The sequence below is a fragment of the Ambystoma mexicanum genome, chromosome 8, assembly GCF_040938575.1.
Source record: "Ambystoma mexicanum isolate Mex_15411 chromosome 8, UKY_AmexF1_1, whole genome shotgun sequence".
Lineage (NCBI taxonomy): Eukaryota > Metazoa > Chordata > Amphibia > Caudata > Ambystomatidae > Ambystoma > Ambystoma mexicanum.
Genome location: NC_090929.1, coordinates 458,331,198 through 458,352,985, shown reverse-complemented (window position 1 = coordinate 458,352,985; position 21,788 = coordinate 458,331,198). Strand labels below are relative to the sequence as shown.

The 21,788-nt window shown below is 48.1% G+C and overlaps 1 protein-coding gene across 1 annotated transcript in view; it reads left to right on the top strand.

Annotated features, from left to right (window-relative positions):
• Positions 1-21,788, top strand: part of ZMPSTE24 (zinc metallopeptidase STE24) — a 413,896-nt gene that overhangs the window by 106,295 nt on the left and 285,813 nt on the right. Inside the window, exon 5 of the mRNA XM_069610066.1 lies at positions 17,977-18,129. Coding sequence (XP_069466167.1) covers positions 17,977-18,129 — 153 coding nt within the window. The remainder of the gene's footprint in view (positions 1-17,976; positions 18,130-21,788) is intronic.

Genomic DNA, 21,788 nt, shown 5'->3' with positions numbered 1-21,788 from the left:
TCTGACTTATGGTCTACTTTAGAAAACATCTTTTGGGTAAGAGTTCTGCAACTTCTGAAGGGAACAGCTACTGCCTGCATTAGATATGAATTAAATCTAATTTCAATTAACGCACGAGTTAGCTGGAACCTCCTGAGATTGTTTCAGAAAGTGACAATGAAGGAAGTGGCACTGCAGTTTGAAATACTGCATAATCCTGGTGAGGGAAATCCTGCGTGTGTCCTTTCATTATGGAACAAATGATGCGAGGACATTTTGGACTTATATGAAATAGATGTAAAAACTCTACCCGAAGACCCAAATTTAGCTAAAACGAGTCTGGGGACTAGACTGGATTCTGACTGGGACCCAAAGGAAGAATAACAAATTGATGAAAGACGTCCCGAGTGAATCCAGAAACTTAAACACTCTGCAGAATCATATTGAACTGTATCCAAACAGTGTCAGCAGATCCTTGTACATACGCTTTCGCCTAAATGCGTTTAAAACTAAGGTCTGGTTAAGAGAGTCACACAAAACGTATGACACTAACGCAGCTTGTAGATTATGCAATCAGAATGAAGAAAGTTTAAAACATTGGACACTTTTCTGCACGGGACTTTGCCCGCAAAGATCACTGACTTTGGGGCCACAGCTAATGAAATCTCAAACACCAAGTGCGGATGATTGGTGGCAGGCATTGTTAGATAGTTGAGAGAGGCAATTGAACTATGCTCTAATTCGCTTCCTGACACTTTTAGAAAAATTGCTGTGATAACCAAGAAAAGGGGCGTGGACACATTTTAGTGACTATGCTGTTACATGGCACTTACGGAGGTGACGCCTGGTGATTACCAGGACCAAGAGACTCAATGAGGCTAAGGCTTGGTTGGAGGAGGAAAATGTGATGAATAACTGATGAAATGTGCATAAATGTAACGTCTACTTTTTAAAGGCTAATTTAGTCAATAAAAAAAGAAATTAAAAAAAAGAATCGGTTCCAGCACACACTCCTCCGCAATCTCTCTCAGCATTTTACAGAAAGGGGCGTTTGGCTGTCCAATCCCAGACCCGTGTGGGAGCTGGACCGATTCAGGCACTCTGGCAGACAAAGGACAGTGGGGGGTGGAAAACGCCTCACCTACGTCCTGCCTGCCCAGACACTCTGGAGCCTAGGTGGGGATACCTACTGGTTGCCACCAAAGGCAAAGTACATACATTGACGTCCCCCCCTCCCAGAAGGGTAGAGGAAGGGTTAACAAAGGACAACCACGCTAGTAATGGCGAAAAAAGAAGGGAGGCCCCAAGTTGGTACTTGGTTGCCCCTATTGTGCACTACCTAGGCTATGGACACACAATGGTTGGTAGAACAGGTGCACTGCCACCAGCCATAACTAGGTGATTATGTGACTAAAAAGTCACAGGAGCAGAGAGAGGGGGATACTAGGTATCCCTTTGGCACTCCACTGAAGGCTGAAGGTGGTGTGTGCCAATCTCTCGGACTATAGAGTTTTGGGAGAGATACTAAGTATCTCTCTGTCCTTAAGAACTGTAGTTACTTTAGGATATCGAAAAAGAATCTTAAAGGAGGAGCCTAAGGGACCCAGCAACACTGCCCATAAGGAGCTGTGTGCTGCAGTAGTAAAAACACAGATGCCTTTAAGAGATATGGAACAGACCAGCTCCATAGTACAAGTAGAATACAAAGAATAGATTTCCAAAAGACCAAGCCCACAAGAATGAATGAGAGAAAAAAGGCTCCACTCATTCAGGATTGAAAGAAAAAGCTTCAGAAGTCTGTCTCACTAGGAGAGGGGATGACGCATAACGGTGATGCATCTCCCTAACAAGTACCATAGAAAAAAGCATGCATCAGTGACTGGCAGAAAAAATACTTTGACTTCTTCAAAATTGCAAGAAAAGCTTCAAAACTAGCACTAAACAACTTTATAAACCACTGAGGCCGGGAGATGTAAGTCGATAAGCTTTGAAGAGGTTGAAGAAGAATGAAAGGTATTTGAGTGCTTATGAGGTGAGTGGGATGAGTTCTCCCTGTGTTAGGCAAGATTGTATGCATTAACCTTTGGGTACACTAAAACAACCCTGACCACCTGGCAATAGGAACACAACCTTTGGTGGAAGTCTGTACTACACAGGTTGGTAGCGTGTTGAGCAGCCAGGCTTCTCTCAAGAGGGGTCAATATGAGCTGTAGGGGAATTGCCCAGAGATTCAGTGACAAGTATTCAAATAAACTCTTACAAACAAGGTTTCTTGATTACACAATTATTAATTTTACAGTCAGAGTAAGTCTTCTTTTGAAGGGGCAATATAATAGAACACACAAATACACTCCAAAATACACTCTTAATATTTCTAAATCCGTAAGTACCCATTTGGGATGTGTCAGATTCTTCCTACACCCTCAGGTGACTTTAGTAACTAAGACACTATACACATTAATATACCACTGTTAGCATTTAGAATGTCAAAGAAAAAGGTTATTGAACAAAACAAGAGATCACACACACATTCTGAAGCAGGCAAGTACTTTTGAGAACCCCCCCAATGCAAAGTTAGTTAACCCCTTCCTGGAAGGAAGCCCAAACGCAATGTCAGATGGAAGAAGAGTTATTCAGGGAACCAGGCTAAGCCAAAGTAAATTGGGCAAAAGTCTAGGGGAGCTGAAGCACTTCTTGCAGGTAAGTAAAAGTCTTGCACAATGTTTAAGAAGTCTTTATAGAAAAGAAGATATCAAAGTAGGGACACAAGCTATTTAGGCTTGTGAAGTAAGGAAGCTGATAGCAACTTTACAAGGCATCTATGACACGTCTCAACTGAGAACAAGTGCAGTTACACAACAAGAGGTAAGTTCTCTTAGACTTTACAGTACAGTTTGTTAGAAGAAAAGGGCTTTGGCTGGCTCTGTTCCTGAGCAGTTCTGCAGATTCTGTGTTCCTGGGCCTCAGTCATGGGGACAAGAGGGAGGGAGTATAGAGGACTCCTGCACTGAAACAGGACGGTCGGCGACAGAAAAGGACCAACTTCTATTCAGTGGCACTACGCGGTTTCAGCTCCTCGCGTCGAAGCAAATAGCAACACTGCAGACTTTTGGCTGTCGAGATGGGTTTTCCCTGCATCTGGGTTCCAGCACTCTGAGGTGGCTCCGGCCCGGGCAGTCCTGCTTCCTGGAAGTCCGGAGGATCTTCCTGGAGCTCTTGGCCAACTTAAAAGCAACATACACGATCTGGTGTTCCTCTCCCTGGCTATTCGGTTCCAGCAGCAACTGCAGTGGAATTTCAACCAGCTCCAAGAGGATGTCCAGGTGGCTTACTTTGGGGTCGATTGGTCCCACCAACTGAAGGGGAGAAGTCATCCTTGCAGGGCTTCTCTAGTCTAGGCGAATTCGGAGCTTCAGCACAGCAGCAGGGCTTCACCGGGCAAACCAAGGGTCGAGGAGTTGCAGCAGGCGTCTCTTCCAAGTTCTTCTTCGGATTCCTTTGTCCAGTGGTCGACTCTGCCTTCCAAGCCAAAAAGCGTCGCCTTTTTATGCTAGTTTCTCCCATTCATTCCAGCCTAGCTGTCGGTCACCCATCAGGGTGGCTATCCTTGCCGTACAGCCAGCCGGCCAGTCACTTAGGAGTGCATTCCTGTCCCATAGGAGACTAAGCACAGGGAGTTATGGGCACCTCCCTTACTTCCTGCCCCCGCCAGACATCCTGGAGCCAGAGGCGGGCTTCACTCGTGAATCCCGCCAAAGACAAAACGAACAAAGGGACCAAACCTGGTTTGGCACGCAGACTAAATCGCAAGAAAGATCTTCCCACAAAGAAATAGCACAAAAAAGACCAGCCCATTTTGACACAAATGGCACCCTTGGGTGCTTTACTACAGCTGCGAACACAGCCCGCAGTAAAAGCACACCACAGTAGTTAAAAGGAAACCACTGCCACCAGCCATTCATCGAGGAAAGGGTAACAAAAATGTTACATGAGAAACTAGACAAAGGGGATACTAAGTAACCCCTCCAGCACCATATTTTAAGATAGTTTGTGCTTGGTCTAGAAAGTTACAAATTTAAGTAAAGTCTCTTTCACTTTACTGCTCTTGGAAACAGTAGTTTATCCAAGAGAAGGTATTTAAACCTTTGGGAAATCTGAAATACTTCACTGTGCCACTGCACTGAAGGTGCTGTGTGACACAATGTAAAAGATGATGCCTATGGAGTTTGTCAGACTCCACAACCAAAAGAAACAGTGTTCAAATCATAACAAAAATACATGAGATAGTGGGAAAAGAGTTCTCGCTCTCTCCCCGGTTAAAAATTCAAGTCCTCAAAATCCAGCAAAGTCGATAGGGGTCTCTAAGGTAGAGAGGAATTAACACATTTCTGAGAATTCTCCCCAACACCCTGTTTGCACCATTTCTTATTGATATTTCATAGAGACTATATTCTTTGCAGTCTTCAGCTGTGAGGTTGGTGGCCTTACATCAAATAACTAGGACTTTAACAAAGAAAACAAGTTCTTAAACTGGAATCTATGTTTAGGACGGAATTACTTTGTAATTAAAAAAAGAAAATCTTTCTTTTAGAAATTCCTTAACGGTTTACATTACAATCAGTATTTCATTTGACATTTGTAGCGATATACTTTGTCTTCCAGTAAAGGACTCTCCTAAAATTCCCTTCTTGTACATTGGATAATGTTGACGGAACACACCGCCTCTCAGCATGAACTTGTGTGTTGGAATGTCCCTTTTTTTTTTTTTTCCAAATATATTTTTATTGGTTTTATACATACATTGCATTGGATGTTTGCAAGTACATAAAGAGCGCTGAGCGCTGCGCGCCGCGCGCTTGAATTCAGTTGTGCAAGTGTTAAATCAACAAGGACAATGTCCTTCATAACAGAACAACAGTCATAACAACAACAGGTCAGGGGAGAGATTCTGGGGTGAAGCAAGCGAATAGTTTAGCCCTGGTGGGCCGAGATGGAGTAAACGTGGATGAAAAGAGGACTTTGTGTGAGCTTTTAGGCCCTTGATCGTTTTCAGCTCGCAGTGCGTTAGATTGTTTAGGCCTTAGAGCCACATTCCTGGGTTCGCTGACAGGCCAGACCCTAGGCCACTTTGTACCTCTGCACGACCTTGGCCCCTTTTGTGTTTAGTCGGTTTTGTCCATCCATCGTAGGGAAGGGGGTTGTCGTGCTAGACCTGGAAATTGTTGGGTAAAGTCTAGAAAGGGAGCCCACGTTTGGGAGAATTTATCTCTGTTTCCGAGTCGTAGGGCAGTAATTTTTTCGGCTGCAATTATGTCCCAACATTTTGTCCACCACATTTGTACTGCCGGGCCCTCTGGGTTTTTCCACAGCCTGGCTATGGAGATTTTTGCCGCCGTGAGCAGGTGGGAGCATAGCTCTGCTCTATGCCCGGAGAGGGGGAATTGGTCTGCCCCGCTTGATCCAAGTAGGACGATGCCTGGGTCCCAAGGGATGGTGAGGCCTGTGATTTTGTTGATGTGGTCCAGCACTGTTTTCCAGAACTCCGTGGCCTTGGGACATGTCCAGAGTAGATGAAAGAGTGTGCCTTTGTCTGGGCACCCTCTCCAGCAGGCCGGGGGAATTGCGGGATTGCATTTATTGAGTATCTCTGGGGTCCGATACCATCTGAAGCATACCTTAAATGCACCTTCCTTGTTGGTAACGCATTTCGAACTCCTGTTCGCTCTAGCCCAGATGTGGTTCCACTCCTCCACCTCGATAGGTCTCCCTATGTCGTTTTCCCACTTTAGCATATATGGCTCTTTGCGTGATGGGTCGGTTCTGTCCAAGAGCTTATAGAGGGTGGAGATTCCGCCCTTTGGCGGGGGACCGGTGAGGGTGAGTTCCAGGGCGGTAAGGGCTCTGCTTCCATGGCGTTTCACCTCCCTGTTCGAGAGCCAGTGGCGGAGCTGAGTGTATCTAAATCTCTCGCTCTCTGGCACATCAAATTTTTCCTTGCAGGCCTCGAAGTCTAGGGGGTTTCCCTCCTCATAAAAATCTTGCAGTCTCTCCAGCCCTCCATTCTTCCATCTCCCAAAGTTCTTGGGGTTACAGCCCGGGGTGAAATCTGAGTTACCCCAGACTGGGGTGAGGGGGCCCGTCGTGCTGCGGAGATTCCAGAGTCGCGCTGCTGCCTTCCAGCTTCTTACAGTATTTACAGTCGCCGTTAGAGGACCCATGTCCCCGATTGCACTGGGTTCCTTTAGGTGTGGCAGCGAGGTTATTGGGCTTGAGCTCCAGGCCTCCTCCAGCTCCAGCCAGCGGGGCTTGGAGGTGGCAGGGAGCCAGGCGAACGCTGACAAGAGCTGAGCAGCCAGCACATATCTTGCCACATCGGGCGCTCCCAGGCCTCCCGTCTCACGGCCCCGGAGCATGATCCTTCGCGGAATGCGTGGCTGTTTCCCCTCCCAGATATAGCTCATGACATGTTTTTGTAGCTTCTGGATCTCCTGTTTCGGGATCATGGTGGGTATGGCAGCGCACTGATAAAGGAGTCTGGGGATGAGGTTCATTTTCAGGGCCGTGATTCTTCCGAACCATGAGATCTCCTGCTTTTGCCATCGTCTGATATCAGCTCTGAGTTCTCTCAGGAATGCCGGGAAGTTGGCTTTGTATAGTCTGCTGGGAGCGCTGGGGAGCTGGACCCCCAGGTATGGGAGGTTCCTCTTGGCCCAGGGGATCTGGTATTTTTCCTCCAGGTCTGCTACTAGCTGGCTAGGTAGGTTGATGCTCAATGCTGTAGATTTGGTAAGGTTGACCTTAAAGCCTGAGGCGTCCCCGAATTCTAGCAGTTCTTTCCATAAGGCCTTCATGGATTCCTCTGGTTTGACTAAGGTGAGAAGGACGTCGTCGGCGTAAAGGGCGATTTTATATGTTTGGGCCTTGATTGACAGCCCTTGGATCTTTACATTGCGGCGAACTCTGGTCGCAAATGGCTCCATGGAGAGGGCGAATACCAGGGGGGAGAGGGGGCAGCCCTGTCTAGTGCCCCTTGAGATTTTGATCGTGTCGGATCTGACTCCGTTCATTCTGAGGCTGGTGGAGGGGTGTTGGTAATTAGCTAGTGTCCATTTTATAAAGTTTGGGCCGAAGCCGAAATGAACGAGTGAATTTCGGATGTAGCCCCAGTCAACCATATCGAAAGCTTTATGTGCGTCCAAGGATAATACCATCGCTGCCTGCCCCCTCCTATTGGCTGATTCAATGACATTGATGGTTCTTCTTATATTATCGTGGGTGCAACGGCCGGGTATAAATCCCGTCTGGTCCGGGTGGATGATAGACGGGAGCAGTGGGGCCAGTCTGTTCGCTAAGGTTTTAGTGAAGATTTTTGCGTCATAATTCAGGAGGGTGATTGGTCTATATGAGGTGCACTGGCTCCGGTCCTTTCCAGGCTTCGGCAGTAGCACAGTGATTGATTCTTCCATGGAAGGAGTGGTCGTGCCTGAGGATAGAAATGAGTTAAATAGGGTAGCCAGGTGGGGGGCTAGGATGAATGCAAATTTTTTATAGAATTGGGCAGTGAGCCCGTCTGGGCCGGGGGTTGAGTTTTTCAGTTTGGTTATGGTTTCACTGACTTCTTCTGCCGAAAAGGGGGATTCCAGGGCCTCAAATTGCGGGCCTGGGAGGGGAGGTTGTACTTCAGCTAGGTATTTGGCTTGTGCTACTTCGGAGGTGGGAGCACCTGACATAATCGATCTATGATGAGAAGCCATGATTCCCATTTTCTCTTTGATGGAGTAGCGAAGAGTCCCTTATTCATCAGCGAGGCTGTGGATGAGGTTTCTTGTTTGTAGCTTTTTTAATATGTGAGCCAGGAGCCGGTTTGCTTTGTTGCTGTGCACATAATAAAACTGTTTTGTGTAAGTTAGCGCTCTGACAGCTTTGTCGGCCAGGTGCATTTCTAGGGAACGTTTCGCCCTTTGGCGGATGCGGCTAGCTTTCCTGTTCGGGCCTCGTTTAAGGGTGTTTTCCGCTTCTGCCACCTCTGCTTCGAGTGCGTCTTGTTGTACTTTGTCCAGAAGTCTGAGTCGGGCTGTGCAGTCGTTCACCGTGCCCCTGATGACAGGTTTCATGGCGTCCCAGATCATAGCCAGCGATGAGTCTTTGGTGGTGTTTTCCCTGAAATAATTCTTAAGGGCTTCCGCAATTTCAGTTCTGGTTGCGATGTCTGAGAGGATGTGCTCTTGGAGTTTCCATTGCCTCTGGGGTGGCTCCGGGAGGCAGGATACCCTTAGGTTCAATGTGACTGGAGAATGATCTGAGAGGGCTCTGAGCCCGATTTGGATGGCTTCGACGCAGGGAATGAGGTTACTTGAGATTAGAAGGAGATCGATCCGTGAGTATCCCAGGTGCACGTGGGAGAAGAAAGTGTAGTCCCTCTTTCCCATGTTGGCCAATCTCCATACATCTATGGTGTCGGTTTCCCTTAAGAATTCTGCCATGGCCAGGGCTTTGCTGAAATCATCATTCGATGGGGGGAGCGATTTGTCAAGATTTGGGTCGGGAGTCAAATTGAAGTCACCCCCTATGAATAATTGACCCTCTCTGAAGGCAGACAGAGTTGGTAGGAGATTCCGCAGGAATTTGCTTTGCCCGGTGTTTGGGCAATATATGGCGACGATGGTGATGGGTAGTTCTACCAAGAGGCCTTTTAGCAGGAGATAACGGCCCTCGGGGTCCCGTTTGGTGGTGATATTGGTCAAAGGTAAGTCCCGATTTAGCAGGATGGCCACCCCCCTCTTTTTGAGATCCGCTGAAGCGAAGAAGCTTCTGTTGTATCGGTGGAAGGCAATGCGACGTTCGTCGCTCCTGAGGAGATGTGTCTCCTGTAGGCAAATAATATCAGGTGCCAGTTGAGCAAGCCTGTGCTCCACAGACTTTCTTTTCCGGGGGGAGTTCAGACCCTGGACATTCCAGGTCAGCATTGAGAGTTCCTTATCCGGCTGAGACATTATTAGGTAGGATTGATAGCGGATTTATGTGGCATCTTTTGGATTGTGGAGCTGGGGCCTCCTCAGCGCTGAGTGGACCCTCCGCCACTGCCTTGGAGCCGCCGTGCAGGGAGGAGGGCACTCCGATTACTTGTATTTTGACCTTCGTTTCCACGTCACCTCCCGCCCGAGCCCAAGCTCCGAATCTCATTTTCCCCCCGACCAAGGAGAACCAACAACATGAACTAAAACATAACTTAAAACAGTTAACATATAAAGGTATCCAGACCAGCCTTCTACCAACAGGGCTGTCGGCTGGGTCACGGACGCCATTTGTGTCGGAGACCACGGGGTCTCATGCTGTAGTGGTGAAGATCTTGCAAATCGAGAGAACACTCCGCCGGCAGCTCTGGCCCACCCGGCTGTGAGGACAAAGGGTAGGTCGGCGGCGACCCGAGTAGGCCAGATAAATGTGAGTATTTAGGGTAGCCCTCTGGCCCCCAAGAAGGCGGGCCAGTGTGTGTTGACAGGCTCTGAAGAGGACCAGCATGGAGCTGGCGAGATCGGCCTCTCAGTTGGTATTGGTTTTATTCCCCCTAACAGGAGGGCCGCGCATCCTGCGTCGGCCAACCACCCGGGACCAGGAGCAAGAAGCCCCCCCCTCGGCCCCCTCGGGGGAGCGGGCCGGGCCCCCTGGGACCTCCCCCTCCAGGTCCGGATTCATAAACACTGCAGCCTCCCGTGGGGATGGAATTTGCTGAGTCTTTCCCTCCCAAGTGAAGGAGAGGCCTGAAGGGAAGCTCCAGCGGTAGGGGATCTTGCGCTCTCGTAGCCAGTCGGCCGTAGGTTTGAGAGCTCTTCGTTTGGCTAGGGTGGAAGCAGCTAAGTCTTGGAACAGGGCGATCTCCGAGTCCCGGAAGTGGATCTGGCCCATGGCCCTGGCTTCCTGCATGATCTCCTCTTTGAGTTTATAGAAATGAATCCTGACCAGGACATCGGCCGCCCCATTGGACCTCTGCCTGGGCCTAGCCCTGTGTACTCTGTCCAGCTCCAGGGGAGAGTTGTCTGGGAGGGTGATAATGTGGCGGAGAAGGTCGGAGACGTAGGATGGGAGCTCCTTCTCTGAGACTGCAGCTGGGATTCCCCGGATTCTAATGTTATTCCGCCTCGAGCGGTTTTCAGCGTCCTCTTGTCTGGCCTCAAGCGCCTCGCACCTGCACTCCAGGGCCCTGATCCTGTCCGCCCCCTCTCCGATCTCAAAGTTCTGCTCACATAATGTAGACTCAATCTCCTCGGTTCTGGCCTCCACCTCCCCCACTCTCTTGTCTAACCGGGTAATTTGGGTCTTGACCTCTTCAGTGCCCTTCTGGAATTCCCTGGTGAGGGCCGATAGAAGCTCATGGAGGTCTGCTTTCGTGACCGCCTGTGATACTTGGTCATTGGGGAGGCCGTTCCCCATCCCCGCGTCCATGCGCTCACCCCTCTTGCTTTTTTCCCCCGCAGGAGGCATTGTTAATAGAGTAGAAATATCAGTCTGTTTGGCGGCTTTGCCCGATTTGGACATGGCAACCCGGGGACGCCCCTGCAGCTATGACGGGGGCGGAGGGGCCACCAGCCAGGCCCGGGGGGCAGCAGAGCGTCCAGTTAGGGCGAGATGCGGCAGGTGCCGCCTTACCTTGTAGCAGTGCTTTAGGGAGGCTACCTCCCCTCTCTGGAGGTGTGCCCGAAGCGTGTGGCGAAAGGAAGTCCAGGGGCTCAGGAGAGTGAAGAAGAAGCTGATGGGAGCCCCGGCGCGGGCTCAACCTGCAGGGTAGGAAGCGTGGGGAGACCCCGGGGTCGTTAGTTGCCAGGTTTACCTTACTTCCGGAGATGAGCCCCCCCTGGGAGGTATGCTGGGTGATGGGACCTCCGTGGCCCCGAGGTGAATGGGCCCCGTCCACACTGAAGCGGGCAGATCCAGGCGGCTATGTAGCTGAAGTTGAGGCGTTGTGGCCGAAGTTGAGGTGGAAAGGGTGGGAGCTGTTGAGGAATAGGCTCCTTCCGATGGCAGTGAGGCAAGGGGGGGGGCACGGTGAGCAGCGAGCTCGTAGCAGCCCCTGGGCGTCTGTTCAATTGCGGCCTCTGTCCAGGCCGGAGGCCCCCCCGGGTCGCTCCGCAGGGATGCTGGTCTGGAGGCCGGGTCCCCAGACGGCCCGCCGCGGCTGGATGTCCTCCGGATCGGCTCAATTTGCTGGTCTGCCCCCACAGGAGACAGGAGGCAGACGGGGGCCGCCGAAGTAATTATCCGGGAGGGAGGAGGGAGGAAACCAGGAGGCCCCCCGGGCACCCAGCCCCCGTTCAGACACCGCGGCCCAGATCGATCGGCTGGTGTGCGGGGCTGGCGTGGAACGGCAGACCGCCGATCTCCGATCCCCGGAGCAGGAGAGGCGGGGGAGGGGCCCCCGGAGCCGGATTCACCCTCGGGCGCAGCCGGGCCCCAGAAGGGAGCCGGCGAGCCTCCGGGGCGATGTGATGGCCGAGTCGCTGGATTCCGCCGGCCCAATCCCGCACCCGGGGTGCTCCGATCCCAACCCCTAGGCTCCGGGCTTAGTGCCGGGCTGGGGAGGCGGCCGCCATCTTGCTACGTCCCTCGCACCCTATTGGTGTGTCGCAGGCGGCAGATCTCTGCAATCCGCGTCGGTAGGGCTCCGTCATGCCGCCCAAGTGTTCCGCAGCATCTCAGCTGTCGATCGCTGAAGAGTGGGTCGAGAAGATCTAGTGTTCACCGGGCATTTTCCGTGGCGACGTGACACCAGCCGGGAGCTCTCACAGAGCACGTCCGACTGCCATGGCTCCAAGCCACGCCCCCAGGAATGTCCCTTTTTAAAAGGTTGGAAATAATGAGTGTACCCATTCCTGAGCAGCTTCTAGCAGTGACCTAAATGTGGTTTTCAGATTAATTCTGTTGACGTTTGAGCCAATGCACAATTGTAATAAATATCAGTAATTCGTGGTTTCTGTAACCTCCATTCATGGAGTTGGTGAACTGCAATATTAATCAATGGATGAATCTGTCCCACTAATTCACAAAGACAATGTCGTTTGTAGAACACTAACGATTCTCTCCAATGTAATATCTAAATTTCATGTTGTGAAAAGCTATGAGATTTCGGTTTTCGCTTAAGGGCCTCAATAGAATTCTGAAAGAAATATTCCATGTTGAATGTTAAGGGAGAAGCTTTGTTTTATTTAAACCAAACCAAGGATGCTGCAACACTGACCCACTCTATAAGGCAGTTAACCAACAGCACAAGGGCAATCCTATTTCTAATTTGGGATTATCAAGGCGGAGTGCACAAAGTAAAGAGGAATGTTACAAATTAGCTTACAAAAAATGATTGCAAATCAGGAGCCAATTTAACCAGGACTTCAACAGCAACCATTGTATTTTTAGCAAATGTACTGTTACAGAACTGTAAAGCGGCTAGTGAGGGTTATGTGCGTACCTCTACAAAAACGTGTTGCTTTGATACACAAACAAGAGCAGCATCTCTAGTTTGACAGGCTGTTTAAAAAAAAAAAAAAAATGTATGGATTACTTTCCCAATTTTACACCAGTTCTTGTGTGTCCATCATGTGAATTTAAAACGGATGACCACTGTTTGGGGTTACTTTACTACAAGAGCTTGTTTGTAGCTTTTCTCAGCTTTAGACTTGCATAAGACCAAACCATCCTAGTACAGGAGTTGGTTACATTGGGACACAATTATTTTTATTTGTAACCTAGACCAGTTATTCACACATTTCGTTTTTATAAATGTAATTATGTGTGTACCTGCTCTTTCCCCAAAGTTCACTTGCTGGGACATAAATGTTTCAGGTTAAACTTGCTATGTACCTGAAATGCAGTATTGAAGGAGCTGTGCAACCAAAGTAATGCCCACACAAAGATTTTGGATTGCTGATAACTTTTGACATCAGTTAAACCATGTGATTCTTCACATAACTTGGAGATGTGGGAACACACTCCTGCCCGCATGTGTACTTTCTCAGTCCCACCAATATACCCAATGTGTCAGGGGGCCACAGCTGTGGTGTTCTCTCTGTTACAAGCATGAAGTTGCTAGAGTGCAGGTGGGGGCAACAGGTTCTAATCTGTTAAATGCAATCTGGTAAAATTCACCATTGTAAACTGTCCTTAATGATGTTGCATTTGCTAAAGTTAAGATAAACTCTGCGGTACTGTCTGCACTCTGCCTAAGCAATGAACCATTTAAATCAGAGAGGTAAAACTAAATTTGCATGTATGGGTTAGCATTGTGGTATGAGGTTTGTAGCTTACTAATCCGACCACCATCACTCAACGACTGAAACTTGACACAAATGTAACTTTGGATACCATTCACAGTCATCCTTGACTTGCTCCGTTCTAACGGTACTAGCCGTCCCTCCCCCTTAAATTAGCTTCACAAAAACATATGGAAATTAATCAACTGTTATTAAAGTCAAGTACACAAACTGTGTGAAGCACTAGTGCAAAGGGCTAATTTCCGAATTAACTCCAATTTCCGTGCCTATAAATAATTAAAAACCAATAAGATCTTCTCTGAACAAAACACACCTAAAGAGATGTTTAAGGTTTTGGATGAACTTCATTCAACAACAAAAAACCTTGAATATTGAAAATTGAATATTGAAAAAATATTGCCAGCTTCTTCCTGAATAGAAAATTAAACTTGATATTCAGGAAAAATTTGATATCTCTGAAGACTATAATATACTACTAGGGAACGTGTCTACTATCCACAACCTTGAACAAGTTTATACAATTGAGGTGGAATCTCTGCCGTTAACTGTATATGGTTGTAGGGGCAGGCCCATAATACCCTTAACCCAAAGCGGCCCATTACTTAAGGAACACGTGCACATTTGTATGGAAAGCAAGCTTATTGTACAATCGTCCAGGGAGGAGCTAGACGACATGGTGGGGCCAACTAACCCAAGTCTCATCGAACCACATAAGTTGACGCATACATTTTTGCAACAGTTTAAACACTCCCATATATTTTATTACAATCCACCCCCACATGTAATTGGACAAACCCTATACAAAGAAATCCCATCTTTCTCCAATTCTTTCATTCTCCTTATTTATTATCTTAACTACCATCTTCAGATCTTATTCATAGCACACCCCTTCTTGGGATTCGTCCATGGTAGGTCATGACATCATCACACAGTGAAGCATTTGTTGTACAAACATAATTAATTACTAGTAAGAACTGACCTGGGGAAGGCTGAATAAACAAGTTCTCTTTGACCTGACGATAAGTCTCCTCCACCCCCGGTTTACTGGCTACATTTTAACATTCTAATCAAAATAACTACCATTTCAACACGCACGGCACATCTGAGAATACAATTGAATCTCCTAGGTTTTCATCACTTTAGCCTCGGGCGTTAATTACCGCCTATTTATTGCTGGTCAAAATAATTGGCCGGCTCCTTCTGTGAAACTTCAATGCACTAAAAGATATTACATCTGCCTTCTGTGGAACTACCAAGCCATAAACGTTGTGTCCTGTTCAACGGCTGACCATTTGCTTGGTTAATAATTGTCCTTCGCCCATCCCTCGATCCTGCAGAACTAGTTTTTACCAGCCACCTGAAATTCACAGCACAAACTGCTGGCTGCAAGTCTACATGAATTCGTGAAAGCTCGCTACACAGAGATTTATACATTCCCTTTGAATGTTCCTCAGTGTGCATGAATGTTTAATGCATGTTTAATAAATATTATCTTTCCTTTACTGTGTGTTCTTTGGGACAGGCCCTTTCTTTGCATACACGTTAAAAACTCCCAGTCTCTGTTTCTAAGTACTTTGTAGCACACCATGATTCACGTTTATATTTCATTTGGCGGTTTTAGCATTTTCTTTCTATGCATCTGCAAATCTAAGGTATTAATTTAAACAAAAAGTAAAACATCCTATTCACAATTAACTACACTGCATACATATGAAATTGCAACATTGTGCCCAGTACACTGCACCCCCCAGTCACAAATATGATGCTCACAACATGAGCCCCTTCTTCATCGTGAGGACCTTTCCTTACCACCCCAACATGGTGCAGAACTTGTGGTGACATCAGCACTGGATGACATAAGAAGGATGGTAGATGGGGACGTTAAAGGAAAGCTTGTGCTGCTGGATTCATCCATCCTTCTTTGTAGACTCAAACGTTTTTGGGCTTTCTGGCTCTTCATTTTCCAGATTGAAGTAATTTATGTGGGACAGATTCCAATCTGTATCCATCGACACATTTGAAATTCCCACCACCCAAAAAAATACCTACAAGGTGCTTTTATGTTGCCTCTAATATTAAATTTCTATCTGCAACCTCTTTAAAAACTAATTCTGAAATGAACACCAACTTTCTTTTCCATCTGGATGAGGTGACATTGCCCCCACATCCGAGCTTTCTTTGGGATTGAGCGGTAGGTAAATGGATGGGCTGAAATCTGTTGAAATTCAGTGCTGGGAGGACTGACTTTTTACTGTGTATCTCTCACCTATCTAAATGGACTCCTTCGTTATGGCCAGCTTCCATGAGATCTGTCTCTTCTTGTGGATAAACTCCATAGTTTAGGTGTGATCATTGACAGCAAATTATCTGTGGTCCCATACGTGAATAAAGTAGTAGGTATTTGTGTTGAACAGATTTGTTAACTAAATAACCTCTGCTTTAGTCACCAGATACAATTCGCAAATACCTTCAACTCCCCCCGCCCACCCTAGATTTTTTGCAATTAATTATATCTTGGTCGTCCCTTATCTGATACTAAGGCTTTGTGAGGAGTCGGGAATAAAACTCTGACACAAGTTAGCCATGATTTTGGTTAAAGGCCCTTTTAGCATGTCCAAAACAAAAAAGTCTGTCCAAAGCTCGATCTGACCCTCAAACTATAAACTAAATTCTAAGGTGAAGTTGGAAATGTCTTTGACCTTGGGTGGTTCAGGAAAGTGTTCATAAAGGAAGAATAAATAGCGCCAACACAAGTTCAAGGATAAAGGTCTTTGCTCCAGAGGAGGGGTGGGGGGAGATTCCCTTCCCCTGGATTCCTCTTTACCCTCTGCTGTTTCACAAACAGTTCCTTGTGCCTTTCTTGGCCACCAACAACACTGATGTACAAAACTGTCTGTCTTTGTAATTTCGTCTCTTTGAGGACACCTAGTATAGCTTTCTGCCCGAGTTTTTCTTTTTTTCTCCTGGTTAACGCGATTCTTTTCCTAGTCCTGATGTTTCTTCTCAGGACTTCTTGTATTCACACACTTGTAATTGCCTGGTATACTCTCCTGCCAGGACTTTCATACAGGTTTGTGCCCTCTCCCAGTGTTGCACATATATTTGTTTGATCATGTATCTTCTTGATATATTATCCTATTCTGGTTTACCATATACTTGCACTGTATACATTCACATATTTGTAAGTCGTTTGCTTGTAGTTCAGTTGCCCCTTTAGCCAACAAGTCATTTTGTTCTTTCTCGCTCAGTGACTTTATTTCCAATTACTTGCATTCGTCGTAACCGCCGATATGCCACAGTGTCTCCCTGCTGTCTCAGTGTGGACTCACTGGCTCTTGTTGGCATTCCTGGGTTGTCATGCAGTCAGCCTCTGAAGCGCTTCCATCTGCTTCCTTCTCGCGACCGCTTCCTCTTGGTTTTTCCGTCTCTCGCGGCTTCCACTCGACGTCTGCTTTGTTCCAGTTTCCGGTAAGTGAAGCGCTGCTCTCTGTCGCCTGCGAACGCCCAGGAGTCTCTCGTCAGCTCCTGGCATTCCTGCAGCATGTCCTTCTCGTGCAGCAGCTTTTTTCTACTTGGTCGGTGAGCCGCCTGGCTCCACCACACAGCCTTTCAGTCTCTCAGTCACTGCGAGGAGATGCAGCTCTCTCCTGCCAGCAGCAGACATCAGCTCTCTGCCTCTGCTCTTTAAATTTCCCGGGCACAGGTGTATGCGAGCAACAACTAGAGTGCTTGCTGGGCTTGTGGCCTCTTTCGCTCTACATTGCTCAATTCCCTCTTCCTCGTCCCAGTATTTTGATAATTCTGGGAAAGGAAGTCAATTTCTGACAATTGGAACAAAAAAATTGGATGAACATTCTCAATGGTTTTCAATGGCAAGTCGGTACTGGAAGATTGATAGGTGGGACTGGAGAAGGTGGTTTCATATGTTTCACAAGGCAGACCAAAGTAGGAAGGTTGGTTTATATGCCTGGGGGGAAAGGTCTTAGGCCTTGAGGGGTATTGGATGTGGGAGGGAGGTTATCTTCAATGAGGAAATGGGGAGCGGGGGATACCTAGTCTCACCTGATGAAGTCATGACATCTCGCTGGAAGTTGTCTGCCCCCTTGGGATCCTTCCTCGTATAGCTGCCCCCCAGGGTCAGTATCGGGTAGCGGCTGCCGTCCCCTGGCAACATCGGTGGTCGTCACTGCCAGGAAATCTGTGATGACTCCATCAGATTCATCACATCTCCAAAATTCCCTGATGAGAATTCTTAAACTGGCAAAGAAGGCTCACGTCCCATGCTTCGAAATAGCTGCATTGGTTCCCAGTAGCCGGGACCATTACATTTAAACCCCTTTGCTTGGTTGATCATGCATATTTTTCACAAGGCCCCAGCACATATGTGCCCACCTGCCAGTTAGGTTCATGAAATCGTATCTCTTAACAATCCTGAAGATACGTTTTTTTTTTTTTAATTGGTTGTAGCGTTGAAAAATGCTTCCATTTAGAACACATTGCTGAATCTTTAAGGAAAGAAAGCAACCATCTTGCTTTCTGTAAACAGACATTTTTGTTTCCTTAACATTCAAAACCCTTAAAATTCAAAATGTCTTTTAAAATATACACGTCTCAAGTTACTGTAGTGTTTACTCTGCACATGTGCTTGCATGCTCACCGCTGAAGGGTGTAAGTTGCACTTCATAATTATTCATAAATTAAACTAGTACCTTTTTTTTTATTTTTCTTTTTTTTACAGACCGTGGCATTTTTTTTCAAAGATGCTCTTAAGAAGTTTCTGGTGACCCAGTGCATTCTGCTACCTGTGACTTCTCTCCTGTTATATATTATAAAAATAGGAGGCGACTACTTCTTCATTTATGCCTGGCTGTTCACATTGGTTGTTTCTTTGGTGAGTATTAAGCTACATGGTTTTTTAAATTAATGTTGGTATTGCTCTTAAGATATGTTTGCATCTATTGTGGAGTATTTTCTGTATTTTCTGTAGAGGTTATAGCAGCGTAGCAGTAAATGGAGGCAAGCGTAAGGACATGCAAGCTGGAGGATGTTGGGACTATTTTTCAGAAGACCTGCTGCGCTATAATGAACAATTTTGCTACACATTTAGTACTCCTTTTGTACTTGAAATTAAAATGCTCGAAATTGGTATGTGGAAAGTTTCAAAAACTACAGTTCAGCCTTTTGTCAGTCTGAATATCGGCATACTCTAGATCATTGTAGTCTCAATTAGATAGTCCATTCTTTCATGCTTCTGAACAATAAACTTAAATATTGGAGGACAGTACATGGCAATATTGATAGCTGAGGAGGGCAGCAGGATGGACACTGAGGAGGGGGGAGGAGTGAGCCGCTGCTGCTGCCGCCACCTGCTGGTGTTGCCTCTTCGAATCCTGCCTGCACCCGGTGCTGCCTACCATCCGCACTGCCTGCACCCACAACCCTTCTGCACTACTCCTGCCCCCCACCCCCTCCTACCTACGACTGGTCCATGGTTGTCCGGTGATGTGATGCTGACCAGGGCTTTGCTCTGTCTCCTGGGCTGCTGCGGATCTCCTCTGCCGGGGGACAGCGATCAGAGGACAGAATGCTGCTGGGGCCCCAGCGGCGGCACTAGTACCATGGTGCGAGATAGGGACCTAGGCAGGCATTGCAGGGTTTCCCGGGGATACATCGCCCAGCCTAACGGGGACCTCCGAGGGAGCCTGGGGAAGGTGCATACACGCTCAGAAGTAGAGGTCCTGGAGCCCCGGACCCACCGTACAAGATGTCCACCAGGACAACATTGCTGACTGTCTACGAATGTGACAAGGAGAACCTGAGTACCCGACGAGGTCGGCTTGAGACCAGTGTTCTACCACAATGCCAGTGCCCTGCCTGATCCAGCCTGTGTGGCCGGGGTTCCCTCTGTCACCTGCCCCCCTAGCCTGTTTGCTTCCTCTAGCCTCTCGGGTCTGCCTTGCGCAATATCTTCCCCGAGCTGCTTGCTACTTGTGGCTCTGTTTCCCCTCCCTCCCACAACATGTTTATAACCCCACCTTGTAGCTGCCTTGTGGCTGCTTTAACAGTATCCTATGTCTGTCTTGCCCTGCCCATCACTGTGCCCCCCCCATGGGAAACCTGTGACATGGCACAATAGATTACCTCCCTTTTATGCTTGTGAGGTGCTGTTCTCCAGGGGTATTTATATAGAACCTGTCTGCCCCCAGTCAAGGAGGGGCTCAGACAACACACACACAGCCACACACACAGCAGTGTGCTTTATCCTCAGGCCACCACCTGTCAGGAGTGCCAGCCTTGGGGATTAAGGGGAACCCTGACCCCCAATTTGGTGACCGTGCGGAGCTTTGGGTGATGGTTCTAGCTACCTTGTAATTGATCCTCATTCCAGCTCTCTGGCTTCAAAGACGAACACTCTGTATGAATGTTCATGTGTTGCTCACTTGCTTTGCTACTCACACTTTCCTTTCACTAAGATGTTGGCGTATACTATTTGCCAGCCTGCTTTCCACCCATGGCCCTGCTGCCCCATATATTTAGTTAAAACGCCAGGAGGCTTCTTGCATCGATCTACGTGCCATCTCCTACTTCAATTTAAGTGTTGTATTACCAATGCATGGGGCCTATTTGAATTTAACACAAAGGGAAACAAAAGAAATTACATGACCCACTCCTGTGTGCTGCTAGGCTAATAGGTTCTGGTGGTGGTTCGTTCACCTATGTCATTCAGGCCTATGCTGCAATCTTATTTGTGCCCACTAAACATATGGAAATGACGACCCATGTCAGAAATGGCAGTCGCCTATTGAAAAATGTGCTGCCCTGGCTTCACCTCACATGGGCTAAATCTCAAATCTAGGCACTTCTGCTATCACCATAATGCCCAACCTCTCTGCGGTGTGAATAATGTCCCCGCCTCACTGACAAGGAACAAGTTACTTACCTGTAACTGTTGTTCTCCAGCATGGCTCTGACATGGCTTCACATGCTTGTGAATATTCCCCATCGCGGTAAAAGAAAAAAACAGTTTCACTTTCATTTACAAACTGTCTTTCTCCTATAAACCAATCACTGAGCTGTGGGTCATACTGCCCTCAGCCAATGACTGCCTTCTCCCTATGCCCCCTCCTCTGGCAGCCATCTTCAGATTTGGTAGCACGTAAAGTGGCAGTAGGGCCAAGATGAGCCGCAGAGGAGTCGGAGGGAGGGTTCGCATGTGAATCCATGCCAGACCCATTCTGTAGAACAAAAGTTACAGGTAAGTAACTAACTTGTTCCTTCTCCAGCATGGGTTCCGGCATGGATTCACATGCTCATGAATGGCAGTATATACATAAATACACAACCACAGGAGATGGCAAGGCTCAACAGAAGCAATTACCCCTACTTCTTGAACCGGGCTCACCATCAGGCAAACATGTTGCGTAGCACTGCTTGGCCGACTCTGGGCTCCTCCCTGGAATCCCTGTCGACGCAGTAGAATTTTGTGAGGGTGTGCGTAGACTTCCATGTAGCAGCCCTGCAGATGTCCAGCAGGGGTACACCAGACCGGAAGGTGAAATGGGCTCTCGGACAGCCAGGCAACGGTCTGTTTGCCAACCGGTGACAATGAGTGATGCAGCCGGAGAGCCACCTGGAGATGAAAGCCTTGGACAAGGACTTCCCATGGTTCACAGGACCAAAGTTCACAAAAAGCTGAGAAGTCTTCCGGAAGCTCTTAGTGCGGGCCACGTAAAACTTCAGCGCTCAAGCCACATCCAGTGAGTGCAAAGTCCTTTCAGCCAGCGACAAAGGCGCTGGGCAGGGGTGGGGGGAGGATGCGGGGGGGGAGGGAAACACGGGCAACACCAAGGGCTCGTTGAGATGAAATTCCGACGGAACCTTGAGCGTCCGCAGCACCACCCTCATCTCGTGGAAAGTCCAATAGGGCCGCTTACAGGACAGGTCATGGATCTCGCCCACTCTCACCCTCCTGGCAACGTGATGGCCACGAGGAAAGCTGAACTTGAGAGGAGGTTGATGCATTGTCTTGAAGTGAGCCCCCATGAGCCTAGTCAGCACCACGTTGAGTTCCCACGCCGGGGCAGGCGCCTTCACCGGTGGGAATGAGCAAAGCAGTCCTTTAATGAACTCCTTAACTAAACGGTGTGACCAAAGACAAGACCATCCCAGAGATCTGGTGTAGCGGGAGATGGGCGCCAGATGCACTTTGATGGAGGCGTGGGCCAGCCCCACATTAGCCAACGACAACAAGTAGGGAAGGACTTGAGCGGGGGGGACAGGAGTTAAATCTTCTGCAACCGGCGCCAAATTGCGAAACGTTTCCATTTGTGCCTGTAGCATTTGAGTCGACAACTCCCTGGCTCTGGCAAGAACCTCCCTGCAGTCTGCCGGCAGCTCGTAACCACCAAACTCTAATGCTGCAAGAGCCAGGCCTTGGGGTTCAGCGAACCTGGGTCGTGGTGCAGGATTGCACCTCCTTCCCTGGCGAGTAGATCTGCGACCACTGGAAGCTTGACCGGAGGGGACACCGACATGTGGAGAAGATCCAGG